Source organism: Pantherophis guttatus, chromosome 3 (genome assembly GCF_059756535.1).
Source record: "Pantherophis guttatus breed Tessera chromosome 3, ASM5975653v1, whole genome shotgun sequence".
NCBI classification, from domain to species: Eukaryota; Metazoa; Chordata; class Lepidosauria; order Squamata; family Colubridae; genus Pantherophis; species Pantherophis guttatus.
This window is the reverse complement of record NC_142065.1, coordinates 70,213,517-70,230,071: the sequence shown is the minus strand read 5'-3', so window position 1 is coordinate 70,230,071 and position 16,555 is coordinate 70,213,517. Positions and strand designations below refer to the sequence as shown.

Sequence of the window (16,555 nt, the reverse complement as noted above, 5' to 3'; positions counted from 1 at the left end):
CCTTTTTCCTTTCCTTCATTATCAAAAAAAAAAAAAATCTGCAAAATGATTGCACAAATATTAATTGTGTACTGTTGGATAGTTCAGGTTTCTCTATTAGTGACAAATGAAATAAAAAAGGAATGTATATTGATGAATATGTCTATGGAGATTCTCAATCATCCAGGTCACGGCTGTCCCAAAGGTGCTTTTTCAAAAGGTAACTGGACTTTCTTTGTTTTTTCTTGAAGACGTTTCGCTTCTCAACCAAGAAGCTTCTTCTCCAGTCAGAACTGAAGAACTATTTTGTATCTAACTCTAATCAATCATTATAAATAATTTTGGCAGTAACTGACATTTCAAAGGGCTAGAATGGCTATTCACACACACACACAATTTTTGGTTATATTGTATGTTTCCTAGATTTGCTTAGATTTTTTTCTTTATGATTTAGCTTCCTGGTTGTTTCCTATTTTTTTTTTATTGTAACCAGTAGAGTAGAGTAGAGTAGAGTAGAGTAGAGTAGAGTAGAGTAGAGTAGAGGAAAGGAAAGGAAAGGAAAGGAAAGGAAAGGAAAGGAAAGGAAAGGAAAGGAAAGGAAAAGGTAAAGCCAAACTTTAACTCTGCTTCTATCTAATTATTAAGCAAATGTATTCATCCTTTTTGAGTTCTTGACATACACTGCAGAATTCAGAATGACTGGATTAAGTTACATTATTTTTATTGGGACTGGTATCTGAAAATACACTCCTTTGCTCCACTTAAATTCACACATAAAACTTCATGGAAATCTGTTGTAGTAAGTACACAAGAAGAAACTTCCTCAATAGCCATCAACTGTGTCCTTGAAAGTGTCAAAACAAGCAAAAACACAACAACCCCAAAATATATTGTAATAATTGATTATAGTTACACAGGAAAGGAATTTTGAAATAGGAAAGCATATGTGTCTATAGACCCCTATCTTCCTTAACTGCACATATTATTATATAGAACTGTAAGAGATGCTAAAAGCCCGATTAACTTCCAGTTCCAGTCACTTGTGGGAATAATAACTGAAACAGAAAATACACAATCTATTTTTCCACTTGCTTTTTATAAAAAAGATGAATCTTAGATTTCTGTAAATGTTGCAATTATATTGCAGATCCAACCACAGGCCCAACTTGTATTTTTCAGGGAGAACATCCTAATCAAAATCAACTATCAAACTTCAGGAAAATAAAACACTTCAAGAAATAAGAGAAGTGTTTTACCCCAAAATAAAATTAACTGAAAGTTTGGTTACTTACTGTTTTTTGGAAAATAATTTAAATTAAAAAAGGATTTCTTCCACCTAGCACATTTCAAACTTGAAAAACTGATTTTTTATTTCAATGACAAGCCATACGAAACTGTTTGTACCTAAACCAGCAGCTATTCATTTCATCATCCATCTATGGATAGATATATATACAAGCTTTAAGCTATTCCATTAATCATATCTGGAACATATAAGGGCATTTCCTGCTTTAAACGAAACAATAATTTTGAAGACTAATGATAATATTTATTCTGTTTCCTAAAAATAGTAATGATGAAATTTGATATTAAGGAAAATATACAACATGGAAGGATAAGTTCTAAGACCCCTAGAATGGGGAGAGGGTTTGCCTCAAAATAGCGTTTGAATATATCCTTCTGTTCCCCTCTCAGAGTTCACTCTTGCCACTCTTGGCATTTTCTTTGAAAATATGGATTATATAAGCATCAACAGGGAGAGGTTATCAAAGACAAGAGAGAATTCTTCAGTCTCATCTTAGATGAACACATTGTTGATTTCCTATTTGTAATTAGGCAATAGGTAGTTTTCATTTCCTTCCAAAATTGAATTGGGAGTCAGAGAAAAAATACAAAGCCCAAAGCAAGTTACTTACACGCTCAAGAAATTATTCCCATATAAGAAGAAGTTACAGTTCTTTTTCAGACTCTGGACAATTGTTTTTAGTTACAAAGGGAGATGAGTTTAACTTGTTGCTTGTAGAAATAACGGGGTGCATGTTTCACTCTCATCCCTCCATTTTTATTTTCTAAACTACTCAAAGGATACATTAGAAAACATAACAAAATTTTAAAGTATGTGCAGGGAAAGCAACCCAAAGTGTTGCTCTCCTGAAGTGTTGATCATTGATCTGAGATTTAAATACTTTTCTCTCTTGCTAAATTCCCCTCAGAACTCCTATTAGTCTGAGAATAGCCACAGATATTTTCTTATCCCCACAAAGGATAGGAGTTTGTCTTGATGTCATTTGGAGCACCTTAGAGTCCATGGTACACAACAACAGCTTTGGAAGTAGATGAATGAATTTCCAGGGAACTATGATAATTTTTCATGCTACCTACTTTCTTGGGCTACTACAGTCATTTGTTATACCAACACTTGTATTTCCAATGAAATAGCACTATCTATAACTTGCTATTGGGATTACTATATTTAGATTAAATTATTATCTCTCTTAAATTGAGTTCATCTCCTGATGACTGTATGGACATGTCCATTTTTTCCCAATCTCACATCTAGAGGTTAGTGAAGCAGGAAAGACAAAATTGACTCTTTCTCTGTTCATTAACAGTATAATTCTTATTATACATGTTATCTGATGTCTGGGCTGATTCTCATGAGGGTATGGCACTATTCTTGAATAGCATTACAGTTCTCTTTAAAAAAAGAGCTTATCAGCTGAATATAAGCTAATTGAGAGGCTCCTTTTGATTGCCAATTAATTCACATTCTCCCAGATCCCCATCCCATTTAATGAGAGTTTGGTTGATGTTGTTTTTTGGGAGAAGTAAGACAGGGAAGTCCACCAATCTATGTCCTCAATATTTCCTGTACCATTTGCAAGCACCACTCTGTGGTGGGACAAAGATCCTACAGTAGATATAGGTCCTGCGAGGGGAAAAAATCCTTCATTTAAGATGTAATATATTAATATGTGCTTATACTTTCCATAAAAAGTATTTCTTAGACAGATGTGATCTTTGCTATTGTTTAAGTGCTATCAAATTGTTTTTTCATGACTACTGATTATAGAAGTCCTGAATTATATAGATGAAGGGGGAAAGTCCTATTAGACTTTTTTTTTTTCTGCAAAAAGTTCATGAAGGAACTGTGGCAACCTGGCAAAGTACGGATTTTTTTCTTACGCTTTCCTCCTGAGGAAAATTCCCAAGTGAAGTAAAATAAAATACTTCATTTCTTGATCCAGAGCTTTAATAAATTTAGAGCAATCCTGATCAATGATAATACATTTCCACCTTTACCTGGTGCTTAAGACATAAAGCTCTCCCATCAACAATTAAACATTCAGCAATGGTAGGAAAATAAAACATACTATCAAGGATTCACAGTTGAGTTGGGTCACAAGAGCACGGAATTAAAGGGAAAAAAAAAGGCCACTGGGCACAGTACAATCAAACAAAAGGGAATGATTGATGCTAAAAGCCAAAAAACAAAAACAAAAAACTAACAGCTAAAAAGGCTTGTTGTTTCACACTGCAGCATTCATGGGCACACTGAAGCACACTCAAAGCTGTTTAGACATACCACTGGTGCTTCCTGTGCCACCGCCAGGGCTGGGTCCAGGTGATGACACCACTGTCCTGTAGGTAGGAGGTGGAGGGGGAGGCGGTGTTGCTCTCTGTCCCACCCCAAAATCTTTAGGAGATGCTGCTGGTGCTAAGTTATCATCTTTAACGTGGGTCTGCTCTGAAACTTTCTTCTGAACCTCTTCTAAATTGAGTGGAGAAGGAACATTGCGAGAGACTTCAGCCTCTGGAGGCTCTTCTGGGATTTCGGATGCCACAGGTGGGGACACCACTTTTTCCCTTGAAGTCACCTCTGGAGTTACATTTTCCAGGGTCTGATCAGAAAAACTGATCCATTTATCCTCTGCGTTATCAGCAACAGAATTGGGGGACAATACTGGGCCAAAAATGCTGTCCAAGTCATTGATTGATGGTAGTTTGTCACTTTTGACCTCTGTTGCTGTCTGGTCATTTCCTGTGGTCAAAGTAGTTGTTTCAAACTTTAACATCAACTGGTACAGTTAAGTTGTATTATTGCTCTATGTATGTATGGGGCTTTTAAAATTCAAGCTACATTCTAGCACAAAGACATTTTGATAACACATTTAAAAGGTGCTTTTGAGAACATAGTTGTGTGCAGGTATCCATATAACTTTGAAGTACATTCCATGTAAATTACATTCTTCTTTCAAAATCACATATCATACGTTGTATATTGATAGAGAAAATTACCTCGGCAACACAATTGACATTCTGACTTTATTACTAGATATTAGAAGAGAAATGGCAAAACAATAAAAATTTAACAAGGTGATGTATGTGCACATATGAACATGTATATTGCATAATGCATTGAATTATGTGATATGCAATGTGACATTATTTTAGCAAATCAAAAAGAATATAATTCGTAATGCATTTCTATGCTTCAGCTGAATCATCATTATTGCAAAAATAATTTTAGTAAATGTAGCAGAACATTTGACAACAGATGTGTTAAGTGACAGGAAAAGATTCTTAATGAAAAATTAATTAATGGTTGCTATATTCAAATAATTGTTGCATTACTAAATTTCAGTGCTTGGGATAATCTGAAATTAAATAAACAGTTTCTAAATTCTTTTCCTTCTGTGAAAGAAATTGTTTAAAGTTCAGTATGCGTCTTAAGCTCTGTGATTAGTCATCATTCAACAAAAGTTAAGCAAATTTAATTCCCAATGACAACAAGAGATACATCCCTGGCCTCCATTTTATCTGAAATGGCTGCAATTTTCCAAATCTGCATACAAAATAGAAAAGAATGTAGAACTATTTTCTTTTCATAAAAAGAAGACTATTCCATATGTGCAGAGCTCTGGATTGTAGCTAGTAAATTCATTGATGGAATATAATTTTTGTAATTATTATTCTATAATTATGAATAAATATATATAAAACCAAAATGCCGAATTCCTTTAGGAATGCAAAATTATATACATTTTTTATTCAATTTCCCCCTTTCCTGATTGCTATATTCCAGATTGGAGAAGGCTACATTTGAGAAAGATAATCATTATATATTTTAGTATATTTGTAATCTACCTTTCTATCAAAGTGTAGCACACCAAGGGGGGTAACCATCTACCATAGGCCATGTATATATAAATGAAATATAAGAGAAAAAATTCTGATCCAAAATGTTACATATGTTTGTAAAGAAATGTTTAAAAAATTGAGTTTGTATGCATGGCAGTTTTCCTTATATAACAGAACCACATTGATTGAGGAAAAAACCCTAAATGCACTGCGATCCAAGACAAACATATTTAAGCTTCCCAACTTCTTTTCTTATACAAAATTGAGTCTTGTAAACAAAAGCTTACTAATAAAATTACCAAAAAAGATTCAAATTTGAGTACTTAATATAGCACAGGTAACAGAAGGATTTCAAAATTTCAAGGGTTGAGAAAATAATGTATAAAGCTTCATCAGTTATTTTTTGATATCTAAAAGAGAAACCTGCTTAAAATATTTTGTGAACAAAATATTAAACACACACAGTATATGCATAACATTAAGAAACTATGATTGAGTTCATATTAATGTTTCATAATGTACACTAAACAAGGTCATCATTATTATGCAGCAAAATATACAAGTATTAGACTTAACTATGTGTGTCAAATATTCTTACCTACTCCAATTGTTAAAGGAGAACCAGCATGGGGAGGTGTAGCAGGAATGTTTTTGGGTGGAAGTGGTGGAGGTGCTGTAACATAAAAGGAACATTTTAAAGACAAGGATAGACAAAGCTCAATCACAAAGATTGAGATCTTGTCTCATGTAGATGTTGCTGCAATTCAGAGAGTTCATTGTACAAGCAGAAGACATTTCCACTTGTGTAGGAATGCCAGTTGTTAGCTTCTGACCTTCAAAGAACATCCCATAATTTTTATGCAGAGTATTTTTACCATCAGAAATACACGTTTAATATGGAAACAGACATAATATTGTTGCTAAACATTATACATTTTAAAATAAACATAGCAATTTTAATGATAAATTTCTGTTTTCTGATTAATTTCTCTTTCTAATATATTATATTGGCAGAAAGGTGAGTTTTCATTGCACAGTTGAATTAGTATCTCTGTTTCCACAGAGTATAATGAGCTATGATCCCTAGTAGGTTTACTTCTTTCTATATTTCACAATTTTTCAATTAAACATACCCAACACATTAAACCACTTTTTCTACCAAGAATTAATCTAACTTACTTCCAGATGGGAAGGGTCGTGATCCATTTGGAGATTCTACACTTGAGTTCGCTGGTTGCACAGAACCCCAGACTTCACACTGATCTATGGAACCTGAAGCTATATATAAGCAAATATATAACAACATATTAATCTAGAAGTAACACAAGAACTTGATTCTTTTTTATTTCCAGTAAGAGTTTAACTCTGAACTTTAGGTATTACCGAATTGCAGCAGCTATTCAAATAAAAGAAATAAAAACAAATTAATCTGAATACTTGTAAATAGTATTTTGAGTGTTTGTTTTACCATGAAATGTACAGTATAATATTGGAACCAGTGGCTTCCTGATGCACATATCCATTTCACATTTCTCATTCATCTAATATGGCACATATTTTTTAAAAAATATCAAAATGCTTGTTAAAAATGATTCAGATAGGAGCAAAAAAAAGAAAGAAAAGAAACTTAACATAGATTTGATTCCATGTTTTTCTTAGATTAGCAAATCAGCACCCCAGGGGAGCATAGATACACTCACAGTAAGAAAGAAACAATCAGCTGCATCTGCTAGGACCGTGATGGCGAACCTATGGTATGCATGCCACAGGTGGCACGTGGAGCCATATCTGTGGACATGCAAGCATTGCCCTAGCTCAGCTCCAGCGAACATGCATGTGCCGGCCAGCTAATTTTCTGGCCTTCCGGGCCCACCAGAAGTTGGGAAATGTACTGTTTCCGGCCTCTGGAGGGCCTCCGTGGGGGCTGGGGAAGGCCATTTTTGCCCTCCCCAGGCTCTAAGAAAGCTTCTGGGCCCATCATGCCATTGCATGCCAAAAGAGGGGGTCGCGTGCAGGTGCGGGGGGCTGGGGCGCATTGAATTATGGGTGTGGGAATGCGTGCATGCAACCCCCCCTGCAGTCCCCCCGCTTTTGGCACGTGATGGCAAAAAGGTTAGCCATCACTGTGCTAGGAGATCAGAGGACAGCATAATGAAAGCAGCATTGGAATACACATCCCACCCTTTCTAGACCTGCACCAAGAGGTTGCATACAGATACAAAAGAGGCAGAGCCTGGGGTAAAACTGCTTTTGTTATTCTGAATAAAGCAACAAACTCTGGTGAAATGGACATAATTAATCAAATAATGAATCCATGATTATTTCAGGTGAACCCGTCTGATGCAAAATCTACATGGAGTAGTGGTATGGGAATGATATTGAACTGGAGCAGGTAAGATCCAAGTTCCAATCATAGAAGTTAATTGGGTAACAATCACATTTTTCAATCCAAAATAACACAAGGGCTATAGGAACAAACTCAAATAGAGAGAAAGCTAGGTATTCCCACCTGAGAGAAAGGCAAGCTATAGCTCTAATACATAAATACAATTTAATAATTTACCTTCCAATTTGTCTTCTTCAAATGCAGATTCTAGGGGTGGACCAAATAATGGTGCTAGGACAGCAGCGTCTTCTGAAGTTCTTTTGCTACAGAAAAAAAATAGTTATTTGATATCAGCAGATGTGACAAATTGGTTAGATTTTTTTAAAAAATATTTTCCATAAACACAAACGTCAAACTTTTAAATGTCATTTTATATATGTACACAAGAATTGAGTTTTGTTTTGGCATTGCTTGTTATAGTTCTGCTAATAACCATTGCCATATCTATGTAAGGAAAATATTATGTACCGCAGCAACTATGCGGTTTTAAGTTATACTGAAAGATATACTGTTGTCAATGTAGCCATTCAATGCTCAAAAGTTTACATATGAATAATTTTATAAAACTTTACATATTAAAAACAAATTAGATTCTTAAGTGCTAATCCTTAAGAAATCAAAGAATGCTATCCATATTACCAGACTTGAATACTGCCAGGATTTGGACACATGAAGATGAAACGGTCAATTTATTAACCTCCCAAGAGCCACTAAAAACTAAACCTGCTCAGTCATAGAAAATTCTAAGTGTTGGGAGAATGGAATCGAATTTAAAGAGTCAGTACCTCAGAGGTGGGTAAATATGACAACTTTATAACCTATGGACTTCAAATCCCAGAATTCCCGACCCAGCCATAAAGTTGTCATAGTTGCCCACCCCTGGGCTACCTGAATAGGAGTACTGTTTACTGCATTTTATTTCATGTTATTCATGTTACTTTCTATAGTTGTAAAGGGAAGCAAAGGAACCAGATTTTGAAATAGTTAAGACAAATGGGGCTCAATTTCCTTGAAAACACGATTGTGATTTTCTGGTTCTGCAGTAGAAGCAGAGAATCCTCTGAAAAACCTTCCTTAATATTTAGAAAATTGTGCCCATTCAGCTCTGGAGATCTTAAATTGAGCCTTTGGAATACTGTTCTGTTTCTTTAAAAATGCAGACACACATATACACACTCCATCCAAAAATAAAATGTTATTCTTGTAAGTAAAAACCCACAAGCCAGGAAATAAATACTGGAAGCAGCATTTCACAACCAATTGTGAAAGTTCCTTTTTTTTTTTTTAAAGAGCCCTATTCAGTTTATTTACAGCATAACAGACAATATGATTTAGTTATTTAAAAATCCAGAAATTAAATGTCAACAGACCAAAAGTTATCAAATATATGAATAGTTTACCCCAATATGCATAATATTACACCTATCTTTTTGTATAACATTTTCCGCCAGGATTACATATATTAAACGGCATTTTGTTACATTTTCCATTCAAGGATATCAGAATGATAGCATAATAGAAGCAAGAAATCCTCTAAAATATATCCCAGTATAATATAGTAAGAAAACATCAGAAAACAGATCAAGTGCCTAAAACCTCTATAAGACATTTAAAAAAATCTGCCTCTCATTTAAAAATGCCTGAATACAAATAACATTTCAACAGATAATGGCACTAATGACAATTATACTTCAATTCCCATTGATTTCTCTCTATATAAAGGAGAAATGGCTTACTACTAAAAAAATATGTAGCGCCTCTACAATGAATTTATGCTGCCAAAAGAATTTACACATATGGTAGAAGAATTTAGGGGATGAAAACTATCCCTACAATTACTATTTCTTAAAATGGAATGAAGTAATGCGTCTACTACCTGAAATGATTAAGGCATTTAAAAAAAAAATCTCAAGATATATTTCAATAATTAGTATCAGTCACTAACTATTGTGTAGATTGGGTTAATATTTTCTCTCTCTCTCTCTCTCTCTCTCTCTCTCTCTTTCTCTCTCTCTCTCTCTCTCTCTCTCCCCCATTCCCCTTCCCCCTCTCCCTCTCATTTTGTGTGTGTGTGTGTGTGTGTATACACACACACACATGCACAAACACACGTGTCTGCAAATGTGTGTGTGTATATATAAATCTGTGATATCAGATTGTTTATGTATTTGCTCTATCATAGCATATTGGAATAAAAAAGTTATTCTTCAAATATTTTGATTCAAAGCCATTTGGTACCAGTTATTCCCTGTGTTTGTTCCTGGACATATTTAATAATCAAATGATATCAAAGAAATGTTGATCAATAGTATCTTTCCTTTTGTAAAACTCTAATGGTTGTTTTGGTATAATTTGTTTCTTCTTTGCCCAAGGTTCTGTCTTAATCAATGGTTCATACATTACACATTTTTGGATAAATGAAAATGAATACTGTAAAATAATAAATCAATTACCAGTATATTTTGAATCCATTTTATTTATGTATTTGGAGTATTATGAATATAAATAATAGAGTAAGTAAATATAAATAGATGGCAAAAACTGGCTCCAATATTGTAATTTTTTTTACACATTTCTGCTAATAGGCTGATAATATTATCTGGCAACCAAGCTATCATATCTGTGTAAATTCACAGTCTGATACAGATGGAAGTCCTCCCCAGAATCTAAAAAAATGCATTACAGTATTCTTTTCATACTCAAGATATAAATAAAAAGGGAAGGCCATTTTGCATATAGACCCACATACAGTGTTGAAAAATTGGTGCTAAATTAGCTAAGAGATTATAATTTTATACATTTTCATAGGAAACAAATGTAGAATTAATCTTTTAATGCAATCAAGCACAAAACAATAATCCCTCTGCACATGTCCATTTTGGGAATAAGAATTCCACATCTTTGGGGACTCAGTTTTACACTAACCTGAGAAGCTCTGGAGTAGGAGTTGAACGCCGGGGTCTTGCTATCTCTTCACCTAGCACAAAATATACATTTAAAATTGTTTTCTTGGGAGTACAGTGTAGACAAACTGTCTGCTGAATATTAAATAAAACCAACTGAACAGTGGGCCCATGAAGATGTGTCATTGGTGCTGATCTGAGACCACAAGTTTGAGACCCTTTTGCATAATATTGTGACTTTTGTAAACTTTTTGCAGTTGAGGCTATTAATTTTACAGGAGTGCAGGAGTTATTACTGCAAGAACAATTCTGCAATGTTACCTCCTAAGCTATGGGAGAATTCTTGTCTTTACAAGAATTCTCAACTTTCTTGCCTCCTGGCTCCTCAGCATTTTTCCTATTCTACCTTGCCACCCTTTCATTGACTTTAAATTTTACCAAAGGGTATTTTCTTTCTTTGCTCATTAGACAAGGCTAAGGATGGGAAGCTAGAGCTGAATGAAAACCTATATTCCATGGTTGGACAACTAGAAGGAACACTAGTAAAGTTGTTTTGTGTGAAAGGTTATGATAACTTTGGACAATATTAGATTATATTGTCAATATATCTTTAAAATACGATCATATGGCCAACAACTGTATAATATTAAAATTATAATTAGGCAATTTACATTTTTCTACTTAATGCATACTAATACTTAATAAATCAGGCAAAAACCTAACTGTGGCCGCTTAACATAATACAAGATTTCATAAACCATTTCAACTGAGATTAATTATGCCCCAGTCTTTCTACATATATTGTAACATTTCACATTCTAGGCTACATATGTGTTTTTATGAAAAATAAATGCAATGAAAACATTTTCATTAAATATGTGTATTTTTATTAGATATATGAGAATATTCCATGAATTCTGATTGATATGCTCTGTGCAGTCAGCTACCTGCAAATTCTGCATGGGCACTTTGATTTAAAATGCATCTATTAATTATGTTTATGCCTTTGTATAGAATTTCATAGCAGTATGCAGATGTATTCTCAATCTGTTTTGAGGTCTGTTTCACTAATATTCTGAATACAGTCTTGTTAATTTGCTGCTGCTGCTCTTTTAGGATATGAAAATTATGAAAGAAATCTACTCCATCTATGGATATTCACCAGTTAAAGCCCAATGTGTCTTTAAATGATACTTACTAGATAGGTTCCTCTTAACTGTACCCTAAAATTAAATACAGAAAATTACAGTTTAGAATTAAAGGATTATATTTACATAAAGGGAACATTGCTCCATTTTGAAATGCTGAAAAGCCATAGATAAATAATATTTGTAAAACAAAACATACACTAAATTGGGTTTATAGAGTACACTTTATGGGTTCCTTTGCCAGTTTATTCATTCACTCATATTTACATACACATGCAAACTATTCAAACATCTTTTGAATAGAACTGAAGGTAATAGTTACAAATGTATTTCCACAAGAATTTCACACGTACTCAATTTGCCCAAAAATCCTAGAACATGTTTATAGCCCCAGAGCTGGATTATACATTCATAAAATCTCTTTTGCTTGAACATTGGTTTATGTCTAATTTTTTTTAACTAAAAATCTAGACTGTAATATTGCAGAATATGAAAAAAAAAAACCCATAGAAACAGAAAATAGAATTCTGAGGAAGTATGAAACATAAACAGGACATATCTATGCAAAAGGTGTTATTACATGCTCTTTAATAGCTCCTTATACTTTATATATCAGAGCAGAGGTCTTCAAACTTGGCAGCTTTAAGACTCGTGAACTCCCAGAATTCTCCAGCCAGCCATGGAGAATTCTGGGAGTTGAAGTCCACAAGTCTTAAAGCTGCCAAGTTTGAAGACCTCTGGAATAGAGGGTGCCAGAGGATTGGATCCAGAATGATTATTCTGTCCATTTCTGCATGTGTTTTTCAAGGCAGCTCTTTTCTTTTCAAACCATATTCCATGAAATATATTAACATCAGAAAATGAGGCCATAACATCACAGCCAAGGAAAAGGGAAGATCAAGAAAAACTGAATGATCAAGAGTTCAGTAGGGAAGATTTTAAAGAGAATAAAACGGGAAATATTTCTTAATCAACGTGATCCTTATTAAGCTTGGCAAGGATTGTTATCTCCCAAACACTCTCTGCAGGATATGTGAGGTATATTCCCCAAATAAATTTAAATTAATCCTATGTTAAATAACCCGCAGTCATTTACACAACTGTTTCAACATGAATTCATGACCTACCGGACTGCGTCTCTGTGATCAGCAAAAAGGAAGAGAGAAGAGATACCTAGTCAGAGAGTGAAAGATCAGTAGTAAAAATGTCTTTGGATGGTAGGAGATCTTCTAGCTTCACAAAATATCAATTTCAACTATTTTTCTTCAGAAAGCTCTCTTCTAAATCCACTTAAGGTCTTGGGCTTGTTTAAGCTTGATTTTAAAAATGAACTTATACTATGAAGATATTTGCAGTAACAACAGCAACAGAAAATCCACATTTGCTTATTTTATCCCACATATTAATTGCTAAAACATGGTTATAGTTCTAACATTAATTGAAGTGTTAGAGATCTACATTTAATTAAAATTTCAAATTAATCAAAAACCATGTCCACTTTCTTTATATATTTTGGGCAGTTTCGAAGACTGGCCTTTTCATATTTGCAATTACTTCCAGTACTTATTTGGAAATTCAAAAACATGTGCACTGTCTTAAAAATGTCTTGCATATATTGTCAGTTTCTTATATTTTTAAAAATTGGCAATTAGTCCTTGTTTTGGAAAAGGGCCATAGTATGGAGTTAAATATTCTTCTACCTTTTCTCTTTCTTTTTTTCCTGAAAAACACAGAGCACACTTTGGATGTTGTCAATAGTCATGTATCCCTATTGCTTCTCTTCCTAACTTTTACCTTATGTTCACTTTTGTCTCATTCTATGTATCATATCTGTAGTTAAGTTTTTGTTAGTCTTTGTGTCCAGTCTGTCTGCAATTCGACAGCTCATTGAGACCCAAAATAGTGAGAATCTGTGATTTCTGGTCTCTTCACTGTGTGTGGTTTGAGGCAGTATGCTTTGCTTTTAGCCTATTCCATATAATGCAAACTATTCTTTATATCATATATGTTATGTACAAAAGAGTCATATACAAAACTTTCATATATTTTAAATATTGTTGCATAAGCAATGTCTAATAAGTTATTCCTGGAACAGTCTAATTTTGCCACTGAGCCATGATAATATATCTCCTAGTCTAGAAGAGTATGTGTTTATGAGAGTAGTAAACGTGTCAATCTTCAGTAACAAAATTAATTTGGAATAGGACACGTGCTGTGTGAATTCAGTGCAAATTCTCTATAGATTCTCTGCTGGGCAATTTTAAAGCTGCTTTGCTTTTCATTTCCTATCCTTGCTTCTTCTGCCTTTAAAGACATTTAGTAAGAATATTTCAATGTTTTATTGCAGGGGTGTCAAACTCACGTCGTTCTGGCAGCATCACGTGACGTATCGGGACTTTTCCCCACTTCGCTACCAGGCATGGATATGGCCAGCGCGTGATGCATCCGGCCTGTGGGTCGGGAGTTTGACAGCCCTGCTTTATTGTGTCAAACTTTGAACCTATCTGGCTCAAAACCTGCAGGCTAAATATTCCCTAAAAGATCTTTTACCCATGCTTTTTTTTTATCCCATTCTCATTGGAAGATTGATGATACTTTGATGCTTCCCTGTTATACTGAACGGTATTTAATCTTCAAATCTTTTATCAAGTTGTACCTCAAAAGTTCAAAATGAATTTTGTTACCTTGGAATCTCACATCTCAAATCCTCACTGATTGCCTATTTATTCCAACAATTTTAGAAGGACAATTAGCTTGAGAGGCACAGGTGGCCTGCATGGATAACATGGTTCCTGCTTCTTCAGGGAAAGGAAATAATTCAAATAACATGCAGCTATTTTTTATTTCCCATTAGTGCTGCTGGCAATATGTGGGGAAGGACTGTGCTTCCTTCTCAGAGCCTAAATTCCCAAAATTGTCCTTCGTTTATTCCTTCTTATGAAATGACATGAATGAACAACCTGACACCACTACCTCCCAAATATTACAAAGTATGTATGTATGTGCATGTGCATACACACACATGCAGAAACTGCTTACATCCAATAAAATGAGAGTATTAGGGAAGAAGAAGGCTTCTTACCGGACTTTTCCTCTGCAAAATGCATTAAGATAAAGAAGAGAAAAAAAAAAATAGGCATTTTCCACTGTACATCATCCATGAAAAAACTAATGAAATGATACATTAAATATTTTACAGATCAGTCCTAAAGACATCTATTCAGAAATAAATTAATTTTAATTAAACTTACTTTCAAAAGTTCCCATGAAGATAAATTTGTAACAATGAAAAGACTAAAAGTTTTATTACCATAGACAAAAGAGAACGTCAAAAAGAAATGGGCATTCATAAAATTCATAGGCTATGCCTACTTATTCAGAAACAAATTGCAATGGGATTAAAGAGGTTCACCGTAAAGCAGCCTTCCTTAGCCTGGACATTTTTCAACTCCCAGAATGCCCAGCAGTGGCCAAAGTTGTTCACACACCACTGGACAGTAGCCAAAATAGAGAAGACTATTTAGCATGAGTTCGCATAGAATCATAACACCGAAACATTGCAAAGATCCAATTACTCATAATTGATGTACACTCTAATATTTCTCAATGCGTAATCGATTAGCTTAGCTATTAATTAAAATCAAACAAATGTGATGGACCTTAATGATTATCTGTGACCCATCAAAGAGACTAAGCATATTTGTATTATTTTGGTGTTATTTTATTTGTCTCTGATCAATCAGAAAAAAATTTAAATTTAAAATGAGTTCCACTGTTATCCATTAAAGAAAAAAATGGTGATACAGCCTGCTTTGTTAAACTTCCAATTAAAATCCAACATCTAACTAATGTAATTGCCTTGAAAAAAAGTAAATGCTCAAGAAATACCAGTCATAAGGTTATTATCCTGGCTAAGAAGGATAACAAAATATAAAACATACTGGTTTCTGATAACATGGGATGATAAATATAATCGTAAAAAAAACTGACAGATTGTTCTCAGTTTAAGCAGGTTCAGATCTTATGCATATCTGTTGATGCAAGACATATTGTGTTCAATGAGACTTGCTCACAAGTAATGGTGCATAGCTTTGCAGTCAGAAACTATTAAACAATTGAATTGAGAAGAAAACTTACTGATTATGTATTGGAACAGCACACTTCCTTTCGTAATCAAATAGAATCCAATTAAAATTCAACAGAAGGCTCTAAATACTAATTCCTTCACCAGATACAAGAAATGAAATCTTTGCTGCCGCTTCATTTTCAGCCCATAATTATCTATTAACCATCTCCATAAGGTATGAGATGAGTTAGTTGAGAAGGTAGTTCTTCTTTGACAAAGTACCACAAAAGGGTTTAAACTAAACCAATCTTTTCTATCATGTGTCAATTCCTAATTATTTCCCCCCCTTCTTTTTCCTTTTAAATAGTGTAGGACATTAAAAATGTTACTTGCTCCCAAGTGCTCCCCCATCATATTTTTTCTATGCTTGAGCAGATGGTCATTATCTAAAGTAGACTATGGAGTATGGCAAAGCCTTGCTAAGTCTATTAGAGTAAGTAGGAAGAAAGAAGGAGGGAAAAAGGGCAGACTGATCTTTTCCTCTTCGTCTAACTACATTGAATTATTTGGGCATAAATTCTCAACGATGAGGTTGGCAGTATTACCATCTCACAAAAATTATTTTGTTAACACATCACCTTGAAGAACAGCTCTTCAACATTCATCACACAGAAACACACACCATCATCAGATTTTCTTCGTAGAAAACTAATGCATCATCTAGTGGCTTATAATACGTTATTGAGCTAATCATAATGTTTCTAAGAGCAAATAATTGCTAAATTTATTTAACATTTCTTCCATCAGATTTCAAGCAAACCCTGCTATAACCAGTGAGTCATGATTTTATAACAGTGATGTTTGAGGCAAAATTTTTAAGAAGGGCTTATGTTTCTTGCATTTCCAAAATAAATTAAACAGCAATGATACC

The 16,555-nt window shown here is 34.1% G+C and overlaps 1 protein-coding gene across 16 annotated transcripts in view; it reads right to left on the bottom strand.

Moving 5' to 3' along the window:
* The window catches only part of SGIP1 (SH3GL interacting endocytic adaptor 1), a 125,053-nt gene that overhangs the window by 50,865 nt on the left and 57,633 nt on the right, over positions 1-16,555 (bottom strand). For 5 of the 16 annotated variants that reach the window (XM_060689959.2, XM_060689961.2, XM_060689964.2 and 2 more), the window contains 7 exons: positions 12,686-12,697; positions 11,609-11,633; positions 10,433-10,484; positions 7,685-7,770; positions 6,301-6,399; positions 5,720-5,794; positions 3,566-4,021 (listed from right to left, as the gene is read on the bottom strand). In XM_060689959.2, the coding sequence (XP_060545942.1) occupies positions 3,566-4,021; positions 5,720-5,794; positions 6,301-6,399; positions 7,685-7,770; positions 10,433-10,484; positions 11,609-11,633; positions 12,686-12,697 (805 nt within the window). The remainder of the gene's footprint in view (positions 1-3,565; positions 4,022-5,719; positions 5,795-6,300; positions 6,400-7,684; positions 7,771-10,432; positions 10,485-11,608; positions 11,634-12,685; positions 12,698-16,555) is intronic. The other 11 variants (XM_087891081.1, XM_087891082.1, XM_087891083.1 and 8 more) reach the window with 3 other exon arrangements.